The 21,284-nt window shown below is 39.1% G+C and overlaps 2 protein-coding genes across 2 annotated transcripts in view; one reads left to right on the forward strand and one right to left on the reverse strand.

Moving 5' to 3' along the window:
* LOC139944225 (polycystin-1-like) overlaps positions 1 to 14,447 on the reverse strand; it is a 35,092-nt gene extending 20,645 nt beyond the window's left edge. Inside the window, exons 1-6 of the mRNA XM_071941199.1 lie at positions 14,282 to 14,447; positions 9,464 to 10,087; positions 3,323 to 8,615; positions 2,293 to 2,465; positions 1,582 to 1,752; positions 897 to 1,192 (exon numbers count right to left, since the gene is read on the reverse strand). Of these exons, the coding sequence (XP_071797300.1) occupies positions 897 to 1,192; positions 1,582 to 1,752; positions 2,293 to 2,465; positions 3,323 to 8,615; positions 9,464 to 10,087; positions 14,282 to 14,447 (6,723 nt within the window). The remainder of the gene's footprint in view (positions 1 to 896; positions 1,193 to 1,581; positions 1,753 to 2,292; positions 2,466 to 3,322; positions 8,616 to 9,463; positions 10,088 to 14,281) is intronic.
* The window catches only part of LOC139944229 (uncharacterized), a 38,867-nt gene continuing 18,651 nt past the window's right edge, over positions 1,069 to 21,284 (forward strand). Inside the window, exons 1-5 of the transcript XR_011786931.1 lie at positions 1,069 to 1,210; positions 13,535 to 13,593; positions 14,125 to 14,182; positions 17,208 to 17,267; positions 18,430 to 18,542. The gene's annotated coding sequence lies outside the window, so the exon portion shown is untranslated. The remainder of the gene's footprint in view (positions 1,211 to 13,534; positions 13,594 to 14,124; positions 14,183 to 17,207; positions 17,268 to 18,429; positions 18,543 to 21,284) is intronic.

Below are 21,284 nucleotides of genomic sequence, written 5' to 3' on the forward strand. Positions count from 1 at the left end.
TTTAGGAAAACATCAAAAGGTAACGCACAAAAAATAACGAAATAACAAAATCAGTTCATTGACTCAAATGCCTGTTTGAAAAGATGAGTTTTAAGTTTCTTTTAAATTTAGTTAAAGAAATGGATGATTTTATGGAAGATTTAGCTAGTGCAGGCAATTTGTTCCATATACGCAGGGACTGATAACAACAATAATCATTTGATAGAAGAAAATGTGCAGCATAAGTCTGACAGAAATACTTGTATACTAGGTGTCATGGCCATTTGAACCTTCAACCTTTGGTAAGACACAACCTTTGGTCTAGTTGGTAAAACACCAATCTAGAATTGCAAAGGTCGCTGGTTTGAATCCAGCTGAGTAACGTGCCCTTGATTTTTTTTCCATAGAGCTTATGAAAGTGAACAGTGTTCACAAAACTAACACATCTGTGTATATGGTTAAAACCAAAGATTATAGAGCGCTGCAAGGCGCAAGATGCGGAACTGAAACTTTATCTATTGTGGAACGTGAAATTGTGTGCACTGATCTGCACTGATCTACTGTTGTATCAAAAGAGTTACTTGCCGAAATGGCGTCCAGTTGGATTTCACATTCCAGCCGAGTTCCGCATCTTGCGCCTTGCGGCGCTCTATAATCTTTGGTAAAACCAAAATTAATAATAATAACTTCATACATTGTATGTATGTGTATGTATGTACATGTATGTACAAGTAGTGCTCATATCTGTCACTCAGTGATGTTCAAGGTAATTCAACATTTATTATTACCTGTAAGGAACTGTGGAGCTTGAAGTTCATGTATATGACCCATTCCATTACAAAGCACCATGTACAATTGACAATATGCAGCTAACAAAACCACTAACATTATTTCAATTGCAATCTCAAATAACTTACCTCAACTGTCAAATTTACAGATGCAACTGCCCCATATGCATCCAGGACATTGACCATCACCTCATGTGTGTAGCCAAACTCCTCCTGCCCTAGCTCTAAGAGCATTGCTGGGACTGCCCGTTGCGTCCCGGATGTCTTGAGCAGAAACTTGGTTTCTCCGGCGACCCTGGTCATCACACGATACCGGAGGAACTGAACCGAGGCGAGATCGGGGGAAATTGAGGTGCGGCTTAGGGAGTGGCCCTCGTCCAGCCAACCAGAGCAAGTGATGCTGAACTCAGTGCTGATGGCATATCCTGTGGTGAGAGTAGACAGTAAGTACTTTTGAATTTATTCATTACAGGAATGCTCCATTAATGAAAGAGGCTGAATAAACACAACCTTTTCGTCTGGCAACTAACACCTGTTATCTCCATGTAATAGTTTTTCCAAATAGTGGGCTAAAGTGAATCATGCACATTTTGTTAGACCAATCCCTATTGGTCAACCTTTTTAATAACTCCACGTCAAACTTAAGTGAGCCTTACAGTCATGTGTTATCTTGGAGAAGAGCAGAGAAAAAGTCCTACTGTTTTTTTCAAGATATATTTAGTCGATGTTTATGATTCAAATGTGCTTTCTTGAAAAGAGTCCTTGGCTTCACAACTTAAATGAAATGAAAAGAAATGAGTTAAAATAATCTTACCTGTGGTTGGAGTAATCGAACATGAACCGTCATACGGCGGTAGATTGGTGATAAAAGAATGTTGGATAAAGCCTCTTCCATGAATCCTATCACTGACATTCAATTGAAGCATGTATTCTCTGCCACCTTCCAAGGTGTTTGGATAAAAGGCAATACCTTGATTGTCCGAACCTTGAAAAGAAGGAAAGTTTAAGATCTTCTTTGTAATGAGACACTCTCAATTTCTGGGTTTGCTCCATGGTTAAGGTACATGTACAACATTTTTTTTGATACTGAAGGCACCCTTGCATGCCTGTGGCTTGAACACATCATACCCGCACCTTTTTTTTAATAAACAAATTAATTGCAACCTTATTTTAGGTTTTGTTTTTTGCACAATTATGCGGCGCTCTTTGCTGTTTGACATTTCAGATCTCTCCTCAGCAATTTTGAAAGGATTGCATAAAAAGCAACCTTATTTTGCTGTCATCCAGCAAAAAGATCCGCTGGTAAGCTCGGGTGAACATGGACAAACTACAGCTTTACTACAAATAGCCTTTTTGCTTAGGTTTTAAAAATTTGCCCTCTGTCATCAGGAAATGGTTAATATGTGAAGCAATAACCTGTAGTCTCTAATACATACAAGGAATAACTGCAAGGTCTGTAACATGATGAATATGAATTAATTGATGAAATGATGTTCAAAATAGTCGGGAGTATTGTATATCTTACCTGTTGAGGTTATACTTTCAAGATCACTTATAACTCGTAACTCTTTGCTGTCGTGTTCCCTCACAAATAAAGACCAGTCAAATACTGCTTTTCCTGCATCACAACCGCTGCAAGCCCCTTGCAGTAAGAACGAAGTGGTTGGGTTGATTTTAGCTGCGCAGTTGGATATACAGCTGTATTGTAACACAAAAAAACAAATAACTTTATAAGATCCAGGAACTGGTTCCCAATGTCGTAGAGCTATTTAATCACACAAAGTAGCTAAGCAAAACAAAGTATGCTTACCCGAGTAAAGTTACCAGCTAATGATTCCGTGATTATTTTTGTTTGCCTAGCAGGGAATTGTTAGAAGCTTTATTTTTGCTTAAGCAGGGCTATGCAAATTTGAATCTGGTGTAGGTTATGTCATTGTAAAAACATAAAAAATTATTCATCTTATTTTTGTGGTTTAAAAAGTTTGTATTGTCATTGTGTAATTGTCTTGTCCTTGTCTCTTCTTCGATGTTTATTTGTTTGTTTGTTTGTTTGTTTGTTTGTGTGTTTACTTGTCTGTATAAAGGCTGTTGTCTACAAGCCACGGCTTATCTAACAGCCTCATGCTCTCGCTTCTGTCTTGTACATAGTTAATTCCTAGTTATTAATTTATTATTTGCTTTTAGATTCTATTGTCTGTCTGTATAATTTAATACACTTTAGATTTGTTAAATTTCTATGTACTGTTTAATTCTCACCATTGTTTTTTTTTCCAACAAGAGTATGGAATAAACGTTTATTGAATTGAATTGAAAAAAATACTATGGCCTGGACTGGAAGTGTTTGCACTCAGAACTCCTTCAAAAAAATTATTTCTTTTTAATTCTGTTGTGAAGAATTTTCATTTCATCTTGCTTGAGAAACCTTTTTGTAGTAAGGAAAAGTTGCAATGTACTAAGGAAAAGTTGCAATGTTGCAAAATTGCAACAGTTCTGTAAATGGATTTTCTATGTATGATTGTCTCTAGGCATGACTGAGAAAATGAAGTTTTTCTTGCCTTATTGAGACCACTGGTGGGATGCCTTCCAAGACCCAAACTGTTTGCTCGTATGATGCACTTCTTGATCCAGATACCACCTCCACCCGGAAAACATACTCCGCACCTTGTCTCAGCCTTGATGCGTCGAGGTTAATCACAGGGTCTGTGTTGTTCAGCTGCTCCCATGAGGTGAGGTTGTCACAAAGGTGTAGCAGATCTGTGTTGCTGAAGTTAGATTGTATCTGGCATGACCAGTTGATGGTCCAGTTGTGTATGCTGCTCGTTGGATCATCTGGATCGTAAGATGACGTCAGGGCATTCAGAGTCAGAGGGTTTACTTTACCTACTGCTCTGCCACTTCCACCTTCGATCGCCAAAACCAGAGGTGATGGATCTATTCTTAGAAGAGCCATGTCATACTTTGAAGAGTATCCCTCTACCTGAGCATCGACTAGTACCAAATGCAGACCTACGTCTAAGAGACCTGGCGAGAAGTCCAACTGGTAATTGTTCTCTAGTGTAATTGGCAGTAATCTTTCTGTGTGGTCATATACCCTCCAAGTAAAGGTCGTTGGGGCGAGGCCAAAACATTGAGCGGAGACACTGGCTTCCAGCTGGATAACTTCAGATCTTACATGCACCCTGGGAATGTTTGAATCGCCAGGACCTCTGATAAACACCTCTGGTGGACACAGGCAACCCTTGACTGTAAATTCTCTAGTGATGTGCGCTGTACTGAGGAAAGATGTCACAGACACGTTGATATGGTGATAACCAGGTGATGTAAACACATATGATAGGTTTGTGCCTTCTGCTTGACCTGTTGGAGTGTAGCTGCTGTTGTCTTTCTTCATTAAAGTCTTGCATGCCTCAGGGCCATAGACAATCTGCTGAGCATGATAACCAACATCCCATGTGATGCAGAGAGGGTTGCCATTTGTTAACCCACTCCCAAGTAAGCTTAAGTCTACCGTCTCATCAGGTATAAAAATCTCCTGCTCTGTTTCGCCAACAGCTTCAATGTGCAACAGGTTGAATGGGCCTACTATGTATGCAAAATAGTGCATTTCCTGGGGTGCACTGTCACCTTTCCTGAATTGCAATGTTATGTTGTAGATACCAGGTGTGTAGTACTTCCTCTTTACTAACTCAGTGTACACTTCTTCCCCATTGCCGAAGTTCCACTGAAATGTAACATTTTGAGTGAAGTTGGCAGCTAGTTGCAGTTCAAAGCCACTTGGAAACCAGTTCAATTGTGGTCCAAAACCATCTCTAAGGCTTCCGTTGTCGTCAATAAATTTCAAGCTGACATCCACTTCAGGCTTTATAAAAACAGTTGTATTAAGTCGCTGGTTGTCAAGTTTGTTATACACATGTGCGTAGGCTTGGTAGGATCCTGAATTCTTGTATTGATGGGTGGTACCAATGCTGTGATTCTCGTCAAAGTCCATTCGCTCGAAAGTTTCATTTACGCCGTCTCCAAAATACCATTCCACTTTGATGTATAGCGGATGTTTCAAACCGTCATTTGATGTTATCAGAAATGTTATCAGTGAATCTGGAAGCTTCATTGGACTGTCTGATGAAAGCTCCAATGTGTAAGTGCTGTGCATGACCTCGATGGCAAAAGTGGCATTGGATGAACCTACCCTGTTACTTGCTGAAACTGAAGGATGAAATGTCCCTGGTGTGTCGAATGTATGCTGAAACATTTGAATCTTGGTTTTACTGGCCATCAGGACACTGCGATTTTCATGCTGACCATCACCAAACTGAACCAAATACTCAACCAGTGAGCCACTTTTCATACTGACTTCAAAGGTTATCTTGGAATCAACTCCAACGACCAATGCATGACAGAATATTTCCAAGTCAGTTATGTTTTCAAAGACATCGATCTCGGTTTTCAGGTTTACACGTCCGAGAGCGTTACTACAATTCAAATCAACTAGAAAATGTCCACCGTGGTAGACATGGTTTTCAGCAAGCCTGAGGCTATCCTGAATAATAACGTCGTTCATCTTCTGACTGGGTTCACCGGTCCCCCACTCCCATGTGCACTCCATTTCTGACGGAGACGGTACCCCGTTGTCAATTGAAATATAGAAAGTGATAAGGCCTGGATAGAGAATGCCATCACACACTTCTAGGCTTAGTCCTCGTACCGGATACAGAACTCGGATCTCTGTGTGGTTACTCAAAATACTGCTTAGGTTGTTCCATGCATGGATTGTGAGGACGTAAGTTCCCGGAGCATCGTAGGAGAAAATGAAACTTTCATTTTGCGGCTGGTCTTGAAATCGGTTATCTATGCATCCATCACCGTAGTCAATATTGTAGGTTATGGAAGAACCTGATGTTGGTAGAATCCATAATGTTATATTAGCGCTAACTTCAGCAGTGATGGAACCAATATCAAATTCGATACCACGAATTGGTTCAAGAACAATCACTGTTCCTATCAGCACCTGATAACTAACCAGATTTGAGAGATTCAAAGAAACATCATAAGTTCCCACCTTGTTGTATTTATGAGAGATGTTGAAGTCCCTGGTATCTTGTGGAATCACTTGACGATGTGAGGTACCGTCCCCAAAGTCCCACAATGCAGTAACATTTGTTGGCACAGAGAGATCTTTATCAAAGTTTATGCTTAATAAAGTTAGGTTCGAAATGCTGATCGTACCTGGGTTGATCGAGAGTTGGTATCCATCATCTGGTACAGGAATTTGCACTGTCACTGGGATCCCGTATGCCATACATTCGCTGATTGGGTTTGATGCATACAGTGTGGCTCTGTAAAAGCCTGCTTTTGTGTAGACTTTCTGAGTGATGTGATCTTCACCCGTGATAAGAGTTGCGTTTCTAGAGCCATCTCCAAACGTTAAGTTCAACAAGACATCCGATCCGTTCACTTGTATGGTGTAGTCTACTGATGTGATGACGGGAACAGCTTGGGAAGAAGCACTGAGAGAGCAACCAGATATAGGTTGATGTATGTCTAGACTGAATTGAATGGTCACATTGCTGACCACGTTGTGACAGAACACAGTCACCTCATAGTTCAGCTTTGGTGTGATGTACGTGTGGTGAGCGGTGAGGTTGGTGAATTCTGATAGATTAGCACTGAGTCTATCTGCTGATTGGCCATCATTGTAATCAATGAGACAGTGAGCCATTTGGGGCGTCTGGACACCCTTTGCCAGGTACACTACAACATCAACTGGGGATCCTGTCGACTCAACTCTCTTATGGTTAACCTTAAGGCCATTGAGTCCGTTGATTATATTGACTGAGAGCTTCCCGTGTGCCTCACTAAATGCATTCAGAGCTTTATATTTGATAGCATAGACCCCTGGAATCTCATACATGTGGCGTATTAGTGTAATTGTTGAGCTACTGTGTACAGATGTGGTTGAGTTAGAAAAGAGTCTATGGATTGTGAGATTGTCGCCAGAAACCTTGTTGTCTTGTTTTAAGGTTGTGTTTGAATCATCCCCGAAGTCTACCACAAAGGTAAGTTCACTTCCGGTTTCAACTCGAAGCTCCAAAATGATGTCTTCTCCAGCTGCCTGAGTTGATGGGACAAGATACCCAGAGAAGCCTGTGATGCTTTCTCCGACCTGTATGATGATGTTTTGGAAGGTCAAGGAAGAAATGGCGTTGAAAACGTGGACAGTTAAGTTGAAATGATTGACCACAGGGATGCTCAAGTAATAATCGGCCGTAGACTCTCCTGGTAAGAATGGACTAAAATCTTCTTCGAATTCACCTTGGATAGAGGCAAGTGAGAACACTACTCTTGCATCAGTTGGCCATGGGGATGTGTTCAATAAAGGCTGAAATGCCAAGACAACAGGTCTAACAGTTGAGCTAGAGTTTGATGCCACCATCTTAAGAGGTGGCACTAAATTGTAGACTTTTACGGTATGAATCTCACTTTTCAATGAGCTAATCTCATTTGATACTTCCACGAAAACTTTGAAATGTCCAGCTTCTGAGAAGCTGTTATTGTAGGAGAGTTTGCAGGGTGCCGTCTCACAAGTCGAGAGATGTTCTCTCTGTCCAAATTTGAAGAAGAAGTTACAAGGAGCTCCACTCTCGACAAATGCTGTCATTGTGACCCATTCTCTCACTTCAACAGCTGTCTGACTGATTGTTGATGAGAAATTTGTCAATGGAGCCCCGACATAGATATCTGATCTTGACGTCACTAAACCACTGATCAAGTTAGAGGCCTTTACATCAAGAATGTGTATACCTGTTTGACTTGTCAAAGTTACCCCGATGAACATCTCACAGTTAGTCTCAAGACATGTGATGTAAGGCATGGGTTGACCATCGTACAAGACTGCTCGGTCTGTGATGTTGGTGCCAGTTATCTGAAAGGGAATTGTGAGATTAATCCCCTGGGGAATTTTAAAGGTACTATTGAGAGAAATGGAGACTCTGTCCTGGACTGTAATTCGAGTGAAGGCATGGAATGGCGTATATTGTTGGTTTGTGCAGATTGCCTTTGCTGTAAAAACTCCTGCTGTGGTGTAGTTAACAGTGGCAGTGTAGTACACAGTAGATACAAGTGTATCAAATATAAATGCCAATGATCCATCTCCACTTTCCAACTCACATGTCTTGGGACTTCCATTAAAAACTTCAAGTGTTATTGTCTCAGTTTCAGATGTTGCGATGACCTTATCTTGAATTTCCAAATAGAGTTCATCTATTTGCCGTGTGTCTTCCACGGCAGTTATCCACAGGGAATTTGTCACAGTGTTGATCTCATTGGTGGCCCTTGCCATCAGGTTATGCTGCCCTCGTGTGAATGTCAAATAGGTCGTGGTCATGTAAGTTCCAGCAAGCAGGATGTCATTCTCGTAGATTGAGTAGAAGATATTCTCGCCAGAGACCACGCTGAAGCTGATGTTGATGTTGGTACTCTCTATCACCGTGTAGTGTTTGTCGGGCGTTACTATTCCATCAATACTCACTGTAAAGCCAGTGATTGCCAGTGGATCTGATATCGCAGATCTAAGTGATGGAAGCCGGTATACACTCACACTATTATTACCACCACAAGAAGCCTTTGTGTACCCATCACATGTATTGCAAGAACTAATCCTATCTGAAATCGTGTCGCTTTGGCGGCATATACAAACTGGAGTATTATTAACTTCAGTAATAAGAACATACTTGTGATAATTGAGTTTACACAAGACCATGCACTCCTGGGGTGTCGATACTGGAGGTGGTTCTGCTGCCGTCGAAAGATTCTTAGTATATTTGCAACCCTCGAAGTAGATTTGCAAAACATCTGTGATTTTAGAATCAAAGGAGAAAAAAAATCAAGATTAATTTTTGTCCATGGAATGTGATTAGCTGTGTGGCCTCCAATACATGTAGCTATCAACATGTGATAGTGTTCGAGGTGGCTGATTGGCTTATTATGCAATGATATTCATAGTTTAAATTGTTAAAATAAAAATACACCCCCCCCCCCCCCCCCCCCGAACGAAGGCATTAACCAAACAGGGAGTCTGCCAAATGGTAGAGCGCCGGCACAATAATACAGAAGTCACAGTCTCAGTTGCTGCCCTAGTAAATTTGTCTTTGTTCAACCCAAATTTCGAGTAAAATGCATAGACAACAAGTGGACACTAAAAAACAAGAAAATATTAAACTCCACCGTTTAAAAAAACCCACTAAGTTTTTAACATTAAAAGACAGTGGACACTATTGGTAATTGTCAATCTCAACATATGCAAATAATAACAAACCTGTGAAAATTTGAGCTCAATCGGTCGTCAAAGTTGCGAGATAATAATGAAAGAAAAAAAAACCTTGTCACACGAATTTATGTGCTTTCAGATGCTTGATTTCGAGACCTCAAGTTCTAAATCTGAGGTCTCAAAATCAAAATCGTGGAAAATTATTTCTTTCTCAAAAACTACTCTACTTCAGAGAGAGCCGTTTCTCGCAATGTTTTATACCACCAACCTCTCCCCATTACTCTTTCCCAAGTAAGGTATTGTGCTGATAATTATTTTGAGTAATTACCAATAGTGTCCACTGCCTTTAAAGGAGGTGGCCTTGGTTTAACAATAAATAACGATGGCTATGTGTGTATATCACAACTAAATTTTACAATGTCGCCAAACTAACCTTCGTCCTCTAGATCAGAGATGTTGAAGGGGTTTTTCCAGGCATCCCAAATGGTAATCTGTCGAATGTCGGCCCTGGCAAAACCCCCATCAAAGTCATTCCTCCGGCCTACATACAGGTACGGGAACGGATCATCACAACATGAAGAGGTAACATTAACTCTTTGGTAGCTTTCGTCAGTCTGAGCTCCTACGCACAAACCATCAACGTAAACGTCCAATCCAATGTCCTGTCTCCAGGACATGATGACATGTGACATTTGGTCCATGGTCGCTTGGTAACGCACGTGCCAGATCCTGTCCATGGTTGCCACGCCGATGGAGAAGGTACCGAGCGGAAAGCCAGTTTGTGGATCTTCCACGGAATCCAGTCGCAAGTAGAATCCGTCTGACTCTGGTCTTTGAGCTCCTGATGATAGGTAGTACACGCCTTCGTCTCCCACTGTTGCGTTCTGCGGACGTAGCCATAGTGCGACCGTGAAGCCGTTCTCACAAGCGGAGAGATCACCCGGGCAGAGATCAGTCCCAATCGGGACGACTTCCGATGAGGAACCATTCAAGACAAGCTTGGCTTCGGGGAAAGATTGGTTTGACGAGTACAGCTGGAAAACCCTTGAGTGGACACCTGTGAAGAGACAAGGAGGCGAATGGGAAAACGGCCAGTTTGTTGTTATTGTGCAAACAAAATTGTTTCTAAAGCTCTTGATAATAATAAAAATTGCCCAGATTCCAGACAAAGCTGTTCAAAGGCGCATGACAATGTACAATTAAAATATTAAACCACTTCAAAACCACATTACACATAATGACAATGAGAAAAATCAAATGAAGTTACAATAAAAATATACATTACAATATTTAAAATGCAGAGAACAACCAAGAAAATTAGAAAAAGAGACAACCTCATAAAAAAAGTAAACCAATTAAAATCACATTACACATTAGAACAATAAATACTGAAAAAAGGAATACCAAACCAATAAAGCAGCAATAAAGTATACAGTACATTTACAGTACCAAGGTGGTACATGTACAATCTATTTGATGTATTCCTAAAGCGCCATTATCAAACATGTACCATAAATTTCGCCACAAAAACTCAGAAACTATAATACATCCTTTTCACCAGTGGATGTGTTCTTTACATTGAATTACTTTAGTGAAGTTGAAGTTAATGGCAGGGTATACTTTTTGGTAATGTCAAAGGGTATACTCTTGTTTACTGCCACAAGACCCGTAACTTCACTTGGTGTATCCCAATAATTAAATCTTTAAAAAAAATGTGAAAAACCCCTTGTGTCGGTGCAAAATAGCAGATATTTTATGCACGAGTTTGAAATTATTTAAACAAACTATGTTTGTGTTAGTCATAAGTCCATTGGTGATATTTCTGAGATTGTTCATTGTTTTTGTTTTTCAAGGACGAACAAAATAAATCAATTTGAGGATTTTAATTTCAAATTCACTATGACTTCTTTCTCTGGATAGAGAAGATCCCTAATATTAAAATCCACACACCAATAAAATAGTCAGATTCATTAGTGATGTGAAATGAATAGTGTCGTTTGTTTTGAAACCATAGCAACAGTCAGTAACACCACCAGTAGGGTGTGAACTTTGAACTGAATCAATCAAGTGCATCAAGCCTCGTGGTAGGCTGAATCAATGTAGTCTTCGACCGCTAAATTAAGCATCTAAGGATCTAATAGAATAAAGCCCGGTTCATACTTCCTGCGAATGCAAATGCGAAGCGAATTTGACGTCACACCCTCCTTTCGCAGCGATTCAACTGCTGCGAATTGTTCGTTGCGAATTTGTGACGTCAAGATTCGCTTCGCATTCGCAGGAAGTATGAACCGGGCTTAAGCCTTTTTGAGATATGGTGGACACAATGCTACAACACTGTAAGGTTTGGGTAAATTTGTGCGTATTGACCATAGAAATAAAGCGTGTGTTAAAGTGCGCATTTTAGGCGACCCAGCGCTTACTCTTAAACCTATTGCCCACCAACATGGTGAGCGTAGCATCAGTCGCGGCGAGTGACGCGCGTCCAAGGGGTTCGTCATACCTCATAAAGGCTTATGTAATTTGCATCGGGATTTAGAATAGTAATTTTGTGGTTTTACCAACACATGTATGTTAGTTCTGTATACTCATTACTTTCATAAGCTTGTGGTTTTGAATCTCACCAATTAAAATGCCTGTGTTTTTTTTCACAGAGCTCTGGATTGTACTAGAGTTTACAGTGCTAACACTAAGCGGTGTATATGGGTAAAACCAAAAATTACTACACTTAAGGGTACTCTAACAGATAATAGGATACAATTTGCTATGTAATAATATGCTATATTCATTTTGGAAAGCCTCCATTTAATATTTCTGAGTTTCGCCTCATAAACTTGGAAACTATACATCCTGCTTAACTGGTGGGTGTGTTTGTTTGCATTAAATTACTTGGGTCATTGAACTAAATAGATGAGCAGTTAATCTGTCTGCAGTCAGCAGCCCTACTGGTTTTTGTGTGATCCAATTAATTACACTGTTTGTAAAAGGAATTACATGTGGGATAACAGGTGTTAGTTGTCAGAAAAAAGGGATGTTTTATTCTAGCCTCTTTCTGTAAAGACACGTGACACTGTTGGTAATTGTCAAAGACCAGTCTTCTCACTTGGCGTATCTCAACATATCTATAACACGAAGTTGTGTGCTTTAAGATGGTTGATTTCGAGACCTCAAATTCTATCTGAGGTCTCAAAATCAAATTCGTGGAAAATTACTTCTTTCTTGAAAACTACGCCACTTCAGAGGCAGCCGTTTTTCACAATGTTTTATGCTATCAACCTCTCCCCATTACTCGTTACCAAGTAAGGTTTTATGCTTTTAACTATTTTGAGTAATAACCAATAGTGTCCCCTGCCTTTGATGGAGCTTTCCTGTAAGGAACTGAATTTACATTATTTGATCTTATAATGGCAGTGTTTCCGTTCAGTATCCTTTTCAACAGGAGCATAAAACTGGGAAAACCCAATTTCTCATTGAATAAACTTTTGTTCAAATGGTAGCTGATTCCTAATAGCAAGTATAAAAAAAATCCACACAGGACCATAAAACTGGAAAAATCCAAGTTTTTCATTGAGTAAACTTTTTTGAAATGTGCAACTCAATAATGGCAAGTAGAGATTTTCAGCTGGTAGTTCTTTCTTTTCAGGACAATAAAACTGGAAAAATCCTCATTCATTGAATAAATTTTGATGAAATGTGCAGCTTAATAATGGCTAGCAGAGATTGCCATCCAATAAATTTTTCAACAGGTGCAATCAACCGAAACAAAAAATACAATTTTTGATCAGAGACGCATTTGTCAGAAACCATACGCTCACCGCAAGCTACCGTGTAGCCAGGGATCACACCCAAGTTAAAGATACAACCTTTGACCTTTATTTTTTTCATCAGAAACTGTAAAACTAAAATAGCTCCAATCTTTATGTTTATCTCTGTATAAAGTTGTGTAACTTAAATCACACTGTCAAATGCGCTGGACACAAGCTCTGATGTTTATGGATCATAAGTCTTTCTCAGATTTAGATCTGTCAGTGAAATATTACCTCTTTCTCTAAAACTATACATCTCTTCAAAGTGGGTTGTTTCTAACAGTGTTTTCAAATATCTACAGCTCTCCAATGCCCTATATCACTAATTTTGATGGTCATTAACTTGTGGAAAATTTACCCAAAGTACACCCTGCCATTAATGGATTTTGATACCTTTGAATATGAAGATGTATTTAATACAATTTACAATGTTTTTGAGAAAATAGGTGAAAATCACAGAGCAAGTTTTCAGGAGGGTCGCCTTAATCCGTTGTACAAGCTATATCAATTTTTGTGAAATTGTCGTACTCATTTCTCAAAAACTATAACACCTCTGCAAGTAACAAGGGAAAGTTTCTATCACCATTATCTTTAAACCATGTAAGTTTAATGTAAATCTTTGGACTTTTGTGTTTTGTGTTGTACAACAAAAACCCAAACCCTTTAATGTTTTGTATTTATTTTATCACTCTTGTATTTAGCACGTAGACCAGGAGGTTTGAAACTGCACAACTAAATTCTTTGAACTTTGAACCATAGGGTGAGTTATGCTTGCAATTTTTAACAAATGATGAATTGCATTCGCCTGAATACATAATAGTATGGCATAGGAATTGTGGATGCAACGTTAACTCCTTATTTTAAAGGGAGGGTATACCTTTGGTAATTATTCCAAAAATTAATTACCATAAAAACTTACTTGTTAAGAAGCACTTTGTCTGTCGATAATGTATATGCTGAGAAATGATTCCATTCTAAGGAAGATAGTTTTAGAGAAAATTCAATCTGAGCAATTTTTCTTCATGAAATGTTTCTCAGATTTTTATTCAAATTACAGGTTATTCTTTCTGCATGATCATAAATGATCCAGTCTTTTGGCTGAACCTCAAAAAGCTACCATCTTTTGAAATAAAATATTTCCAGCTTTGTTTTAACAACTGATTGGTTCCAAAAACCAGAGTTTCCTTTCAAACAGGGCTCACAATTGTACATGTATATTGTGAACACACATTTTTAATAAACTCATTCACACTTACACAAAAATAAAAAATAAAATTGCTTGTTATTGCAGAGGGAGCCGTTTCTCACAATGTTTTAGCTATCAACAGCTCTCTGTTACTCGTTACCAGGTAAGTTTTTATTCTAACAATTATTTTGAGTAATAACCAATTATGTCCAGTGCCTTTTAGGGTGAAATGTTTAATAAGAATCGTAATAGAGAGTCCTACCTGAAGTCTTATCCTCCCTACAGGGGGAATCTTTTCCTCCACCGTTAAAACCATCAAGCAAATCGGTGATAACAGACCCATCGACTGCGGCCCTGCCATGCCCATATCCACCCCAGTCTGCTGCAGCTAGCAAGAACAAAATAATCCATATATTGAGATTGATCATGATTGCTCTCCTTAGTGACAACTGAAATTCATCTCCCAAACTCGGCCAGTTTTTATATCCTTGAAGTGTTAAAATCTGGGGGAGGGCGTTTGCAAGCTGGTTGACGCAGGAGGATAGGGTGTCACTTTGCATTTAATAACGTCACAATAACTTTCATCCAATGGTTTGAAAACGGTCTGAGCCATTTTGCTTACGGGAGGAATTATTGTAACCAGCAAAAACTCTATGTTCACAACTGGTTTGATGGTATACATTAAAACTTGTTGAGCAATAATTTTAGATATCAAAGTATCGACAAAATAGGGAGGTATTGACTTAGGGCTGGATAGCTCAGTTGTTAGTAGAATATAAAGCAAGAGCAGTTCTCAAAAGAACATAATCTACCCAGCAAACAGATATTCACATTGTGTTACTGCTGTAACAAAATATACAAAAATTATTCTAGTAGGCATATTTCTGTTATGCTTAGTTAGTTTTTATAATCCACAGTAATAGACAACAAGACAAGCTCTTAAAAGAACATAATCTACCCAGCAAATAGATATACAGTACACATTGTGTTACCGCAAACTAAATATAAAAACTTATTCTAGTAAGCATATTTCTGTTATGCTTAGTGATTTTTTGTGCTTAAGCGACTTGATAAAAATAGGCATAGAGGCTGACCTTATAACCTGTTAGGTTAGGTGTAACAATCAATGACACCTGTGCCTTCTGGTCATTATTGCAGTCCCTGCCAATTAGAGATGTATATGAATCACTACCTCTCCATTGACATAATGAAAAAGCAATAAACACTGGTGTTGTGATGAAATATTGATTTGAATTGGGGGGATGTAAACAATGTAAGCATTAGAGATTTCCTCTTTTGGGGTTTTGATTTTCCTGTTTTCTTCCTCGCCTTCTGTGTACAAAAGTATAGGAATATTATCTTTTTCTCTTTTTTTCTTGCCTGGATTTATTTTGTCCTCTTCTTTCATGGTTAGTCACTTACATGCCTGTAATTAAGGCTGAGCCTGGTTCATTTAAAGGTCTACCACAGACTTTGAGATTTTCCAATGGAACTGCCCTTTGAAAAATGAAAATGGACTTGCCCTCTCAAAGATGAAATCCCAATTCCAGGCCTTGATCATTGCTGATTGAAATGCTTTGTTGTATACCAACATTTCTGTCCAGAATCCCCACATTACTTGGGAGATTTGTTACCACAAACCCAACTAGATTTTCCCCTTTACAAAAAAAATTCAAATTCCAGGCCTTAATCATTGCTGATTGAAATGCTTCGTTGTACACCATCGCTTCTTTCCAAAACCCCCACATCACCTAGGAGATTTGTTGCCACAAACCCAACTAGATTTTCCCCTTTGCAAACAAATTCAAATTCCACGCCTTAGTCATTGCTGATTGAAATACTTTGTTGTACACCACTGTACTTTTCAGAAACCCCACCTCACTTGGTAGATTTGTTGCCACAAACCCAACTAGATTTGCCACAAACCCAACTAAATTTTCCCCTATGCCAAAAAGTGAAAATGGCCTTGCCCTCTCAAAGGTAAATACCGTTTCTCGCCATGTCTGTGGCCTTCAAGTGGAGGGCAATAATGAAAGACCACGAGGAGTGGTCAGAAGGCACCCACAGAGATAATATATTCAAAACGCAGAGCTGCCAACTCTGCTACACTAACTTGATAGCGAGTTGGCATATGTGTGTGCACAGGCCGTGAAATGAAGCCACAGTACACACAGCGGCGGCCATTTGGAAACATCCACAAAGCTGTTGAATGCACATAGTGGGTATACAAATTACGTTGTATTTTTTAATTTAAAGAAGGGTGCACGCCCCCGCTGTTTGTGTGGTAGTTTTGGGTGTTTCAAAATGGCGTACGTGGTGACTTCAATGAACGCACTCAACCCGCTAGTATAAAAGAGATCAGTGACTCGCACTGATTCTGCAGAAAACTCCCTGAAAATAAAACAATCTTTCCATATTACACTGAACAAACTTGAAAATCTCCCTGATCAGGGAACATTTGTCGCTATTGTGTTGAATGTAGTTCTATATATCTCCCTGATTGTTGTAAAGTATCTCCCTGATAACATGAAGCAAATGATGGCAGCTTTGACAATGTGTCATTAGGTTTCTTTAAAAGTAAAATCAACTTTGAGTTTCCCAAAAGGTTTGACAAAGCAATCAGTCTGAAAATAAACTGATCAGATTATATTGGAACATAAAAGGTTGCAAATTGCTCAGATAGCATTGACTATGACTTTGTGTGACTAAGCTTAAAGGCACTGGAACACTATATTGGTTAGCAACATATGTAAATAATTTTTAGCATAAAAATGTACTTTGATAACTTGGGTGATTTTTTTAGAAAGAAAATATCTCACTTAAATATTGGGCCTTATGTTCCGCACCTGAAAGCACACAAATTTGTGCAACAAGGGTGTTTTTTCTTCTTTCATTATTCTCTTGCAACTTCAATGACCAATTGAGCCCAAGTTATCACAGGTTTGTTATTGTATGCATATGTTGAGATACACCAAATGAAAAGACTGGTTTTTTTACAATCACCAAAGGTGTACCCAGTGCCTTCTAGAGAGAAAATCTTAAAAAGTAAAACAAAAATAACTTTATTGATTATTAGTTTGTAATTTTGTTGTTTCCTTTTTTTTTTTGGGGGGGTGGAAGGTTTTCATTCAGCAACTATTTTTGTATTTGTATGAAATTTCTAACAAAACTTACTTTTTTTCACTCAGACAGGGCAACCAAAGTGTGATTAAAAGGAACCATAAAATGTTCAGTGTGTTGATTGATTGGTGAGTATTTAAAAAATTAATTGCCAGTGAAGTCAAGCCACTTTATAAGTATTGGTTTCACACCTTGACGTAGATGCCTGACACATTGACACTTAAAGGGTCTATGTACTTTTTGTAGGACAAAAAAACACAATGTCCACAGATTTACATTAAACTTACACATTTTGAAGATAATGATAGTAGAAAGCTTCCCTGAAAATATTACTTGCTGAGGTGCTGTAGTTTTTGAGAAATGAGTAAAACAATGTCATGAAAATAATTTTCATCTCAGTGATCATGAGACGAAAATAATTTTAGCATGTAAAAACGTATTTTTATGACATTGTTTTACTCATTTCTCAAAAACTACAGCACCTCAGCAACTTATATTTTAAGGTACGCTTTCTACTATCATTATCTTCAAACTGTGTAAGTTTGATGTAAATCTGTGGACATTCACAGAAAGTATCCAAATCCTTTAAATAACACTTTAAGGGTTAACACAAATTAAATTCTTTGTCCCAGGTGCAAAAAATAACATCTACTAAATCGTTGCAGTACCCACTGCTAACATAAAGGATTTGAATTGCTCCTTGCCATTGGGCTAGCTCGGTGGTTTTGTGGTAAGATATCTGCTCTAGCAATGCCAAGGTCATGGGTTTGAACTCCACTGGAGTGATTTGCATGTGGAATGTTTTTTGTTAACGCACAAGAATGTGCGGAGTATACATCCGGGTAAGGGTAAACAAAAATTTGATTAAAGACCCTGGACACTATTGGTAATTGTCAAAGACTAGTCTTCTCACTTGGTGTATCACAACATTTACATAAAATAACAAACCTGTGAAAATTTGAGCTCAATTGATTGTCAAAGTTGCGAGATAATAATGAAAGAAAAAACACCCTTGTCACACGGAGTTGTGTGCTTTCAGATGCTTGATTTTGAGACCTCAAATTCTAAATCTGAGGTCTCGAAATCAAATTGTATGAAAATTACTTCTTTCGAAAACTACCTTACTTCAGAGGGAGCCGTTTCTCACAATGTGTTATACTATCAACCTCTCCCCATTACTTGTTACCAAGTAAGGTTTTGTGCTAATAATTATTTTGAGTAAATACCAATAGTGTCCACTGCCTTTAATACCAGTGTGATGATGTAATGCAACTGGTTTTGCACGTGTAGGATGCATGGTAGGAATGTTGGCTACATATAGACGGTGGTTCAGTAGGCTCTGTTGTCACAACTGCGTATCTGATTCAAGCTGAACCACACGCATTCTCGACACTCCAGCATGAGTAAGTCCAAATATTGCATTTTAAAATGTCGTTGTTTGTAAAAAATAATAATGTATTGGTACCACTAGGCTTAATTTCTGGCTACCTTAAAGAGGTAATGTGAAATTGGAAAGTAACTTTGGTTTTGAGTATTGAAAAGGATATAACTTTTTAATTTTCTTGGCTGTGATGTCTGTTGGACACCAGTTGTCAATTGATTGTTTAGCCCATTATTGACAGGTTTTATCACGGTTTATAACAATCAGATGTAAACCATAGAAAGGGATATTTTTATGGTTGCATACAAGAAAGGTAATGTTTAGTGCTTTTTAAAAATTGTTTGTAAACCATGTATATGCAATCAACATTTATTTATTTATTTATTTATGAGCCATGAAAATTGAACCGTCATGAAAAAAATAATTATAGTCAATTGCACTTTAAAAGAAATCATTTTGGCCTGATTTTACTACAATTACAATCTTTGTAATAAGTAGGCTTTCAGATGTAAATCGCAGTTTCCTCTTTTTTGGGTCATAACTAAATTGGGGTTTGCTAACAAAACAGTTGCTGGCAGCATGGGCGTCAATCAGGGGGGAGGGACAGGGGGACATGTCCCCCCCACCTTTTGTAGGGTGGGGGACACAATATCAAATGTCCCCGCCCCCACCTTTTTGACCACCTTTATCATGAAGCCCAAGTTTTGCACTGTGTAGGACCAAACCCGGTGTCCCACCATGGGCATTAATCCTGGGGGCAAAGGAAGACACAATTTTTTGAAGGTTGGGGACACTATATCAAATGTCCCCCCTCAAAATTTGCCCAAGATTGCATCACAGAGCATCTAAAATGCAAAATTCCCTCGGGCCCTTACTCGGGCCCGCACCCCATGCCGTAAAGGCTTCCCACACGCATGGTCCATCGTTGACAGATTTGCACCTCCCCCCTGAAAGAGTGGAAGGAACGTGAACCCCCACCCCATTTTCGAAGGGTGGGGGACACAGGATCAACTGTTCCCCGTGTCTTTTGACCACCTTTATCATGAAACTCATGTTTTGCACTGTGGAACTGTGGAGCACTGGAACACAATATTCCCACAGCTCATTGATCTGTTACGTTTGCCATTTGGCTGCTAAATGGCCTAAAGATTGCACCACAGAGCATCTAAAAATACAAAAATAATTCCCGGCCCTTGAAAGGAACACGTTGCCTGGGATCGGTCGATTTGGTCTTTGAAAAGCGTTCTGTAACCGTTTGTTATAAATGCATATGGGTAGAAAGATGTTGTAAAGTAGAATACAATGATCTACACAAATATGCCTTGAAATTGCATGGTTTTCTTTTACCTCGTCGACTAACACGGTCGGCCATTTATGGGAGTCAAATTCGTGACTCCCATAAATGGCTGACCGTGTTAGTTCGCGACGTAAAAGGAAAACCGTGCAATTTTGAGTGATACTTGTGTGGATCATTATATTCTACTTTTAAAACATCTTTCTAACCATATGAATTTCATAACAAACGCTTTCAAACGCTTTTTATAGACCAACTCGTCCGATCCAAGGCAACGTGTTCCTTTAAGGTTTCACATTCGCATGCTCACTCTTTGGCAGATTTGCCCCCTAAAACTTGGTTCATAGAACCGCACTTGAAGATGCTGCTCTTAACTCAAAAGGTTCTACTGCTGCTCACATTTTACAGATGTTCTGTTCCATTCTGTATGCCTCTTATTGGCCTAAGATTGCACCACAGAGCATCTAGAATGCAAAATTTTCCCGGGCCCTTGAGCGGGCCGTACCCATGCCGTAAAGGTTTCGCACTCGTGTGCTCACTCTTCGACAGATTTTCCCCCTAAAACTTGGTTCATAGATCCGAACTTGAAGATGCTGTTAACTCAAAAGGTTCTATGCTGCTGCTCACATTTTACAGATGTTATGTACCATTCTGTATGCCTCTTATTGGCCTAAGATTGCACTTCAGAGCATCTAGAATGCAAAATTTTCCCGAGCCCTTAGGCCCGGACCCAAGGCCGCAAAAGGCTTCGCGTTCCGCTTTATAGCAGGCTCCATCTTTTATACCCACCAGGGATGAACTGCCGTCTAAGCATTATAATGCAGAAACAATATGGATATTACAAAGCTATAATTGAGTTGGTTTTTAGGTACAATAACCATGAAAGCAAGAATAGGTGCATCATCGCTTGAAATAGGCATTAAATTCCAACATCTGAGAGGGGGGAACATCACCCCTCAGACCCCCTAGATTGCACCAGAGAGCATCTACGGACTAAAAAATTCCTGCCGTAAATGTTATGGCCCCCCCACCTTTCGAGACGGATTGACGCCCCTGGCTGGCAGTGTAAGCACTTTATGTAATCCACCATATTACATAAACTGACAAACCTATAGAAGTTTGAGATCGATCGGCCATCCGAGTCACAAGAAAATGATGAAAAACCAATTGCACATTTTGCATGACATCGATTAAAAAAACAAATGAATAAAACGCTCACTGAGCTATAAACTCCACATAGGAAATTAGTTTAATTTATTTTTCATCAAATGTGACATTTCAGACAAATAGTTCAAGGGATGTTTTCTACGATCATCATCATTAGACCATGTAGGCCTAAGTGTTATGTAAATCTGTGATCGACAAGTTTTTTTCTAACCAATTCTGTGACGTTCCTTTAAACGCACTGGACACTAATTGGTAATTACTCAAAATAATTGTTATAAAAACTTACTTGGTAGCAAGCAATGG

This window comes from Asterias amurensis, chromosome 11 (genome assembly GCF_032118995.1).
Source record: "Asterias amurensis chromosome 11, ASM3211899v1".
Taxonomy (NCBI): domain Eukaryota; kingdom Metazoa; phylum Echinodermata; class Asteroidea; order Forcipulatida; family Asteriidae; genus Asterias; species Asterias amurensis.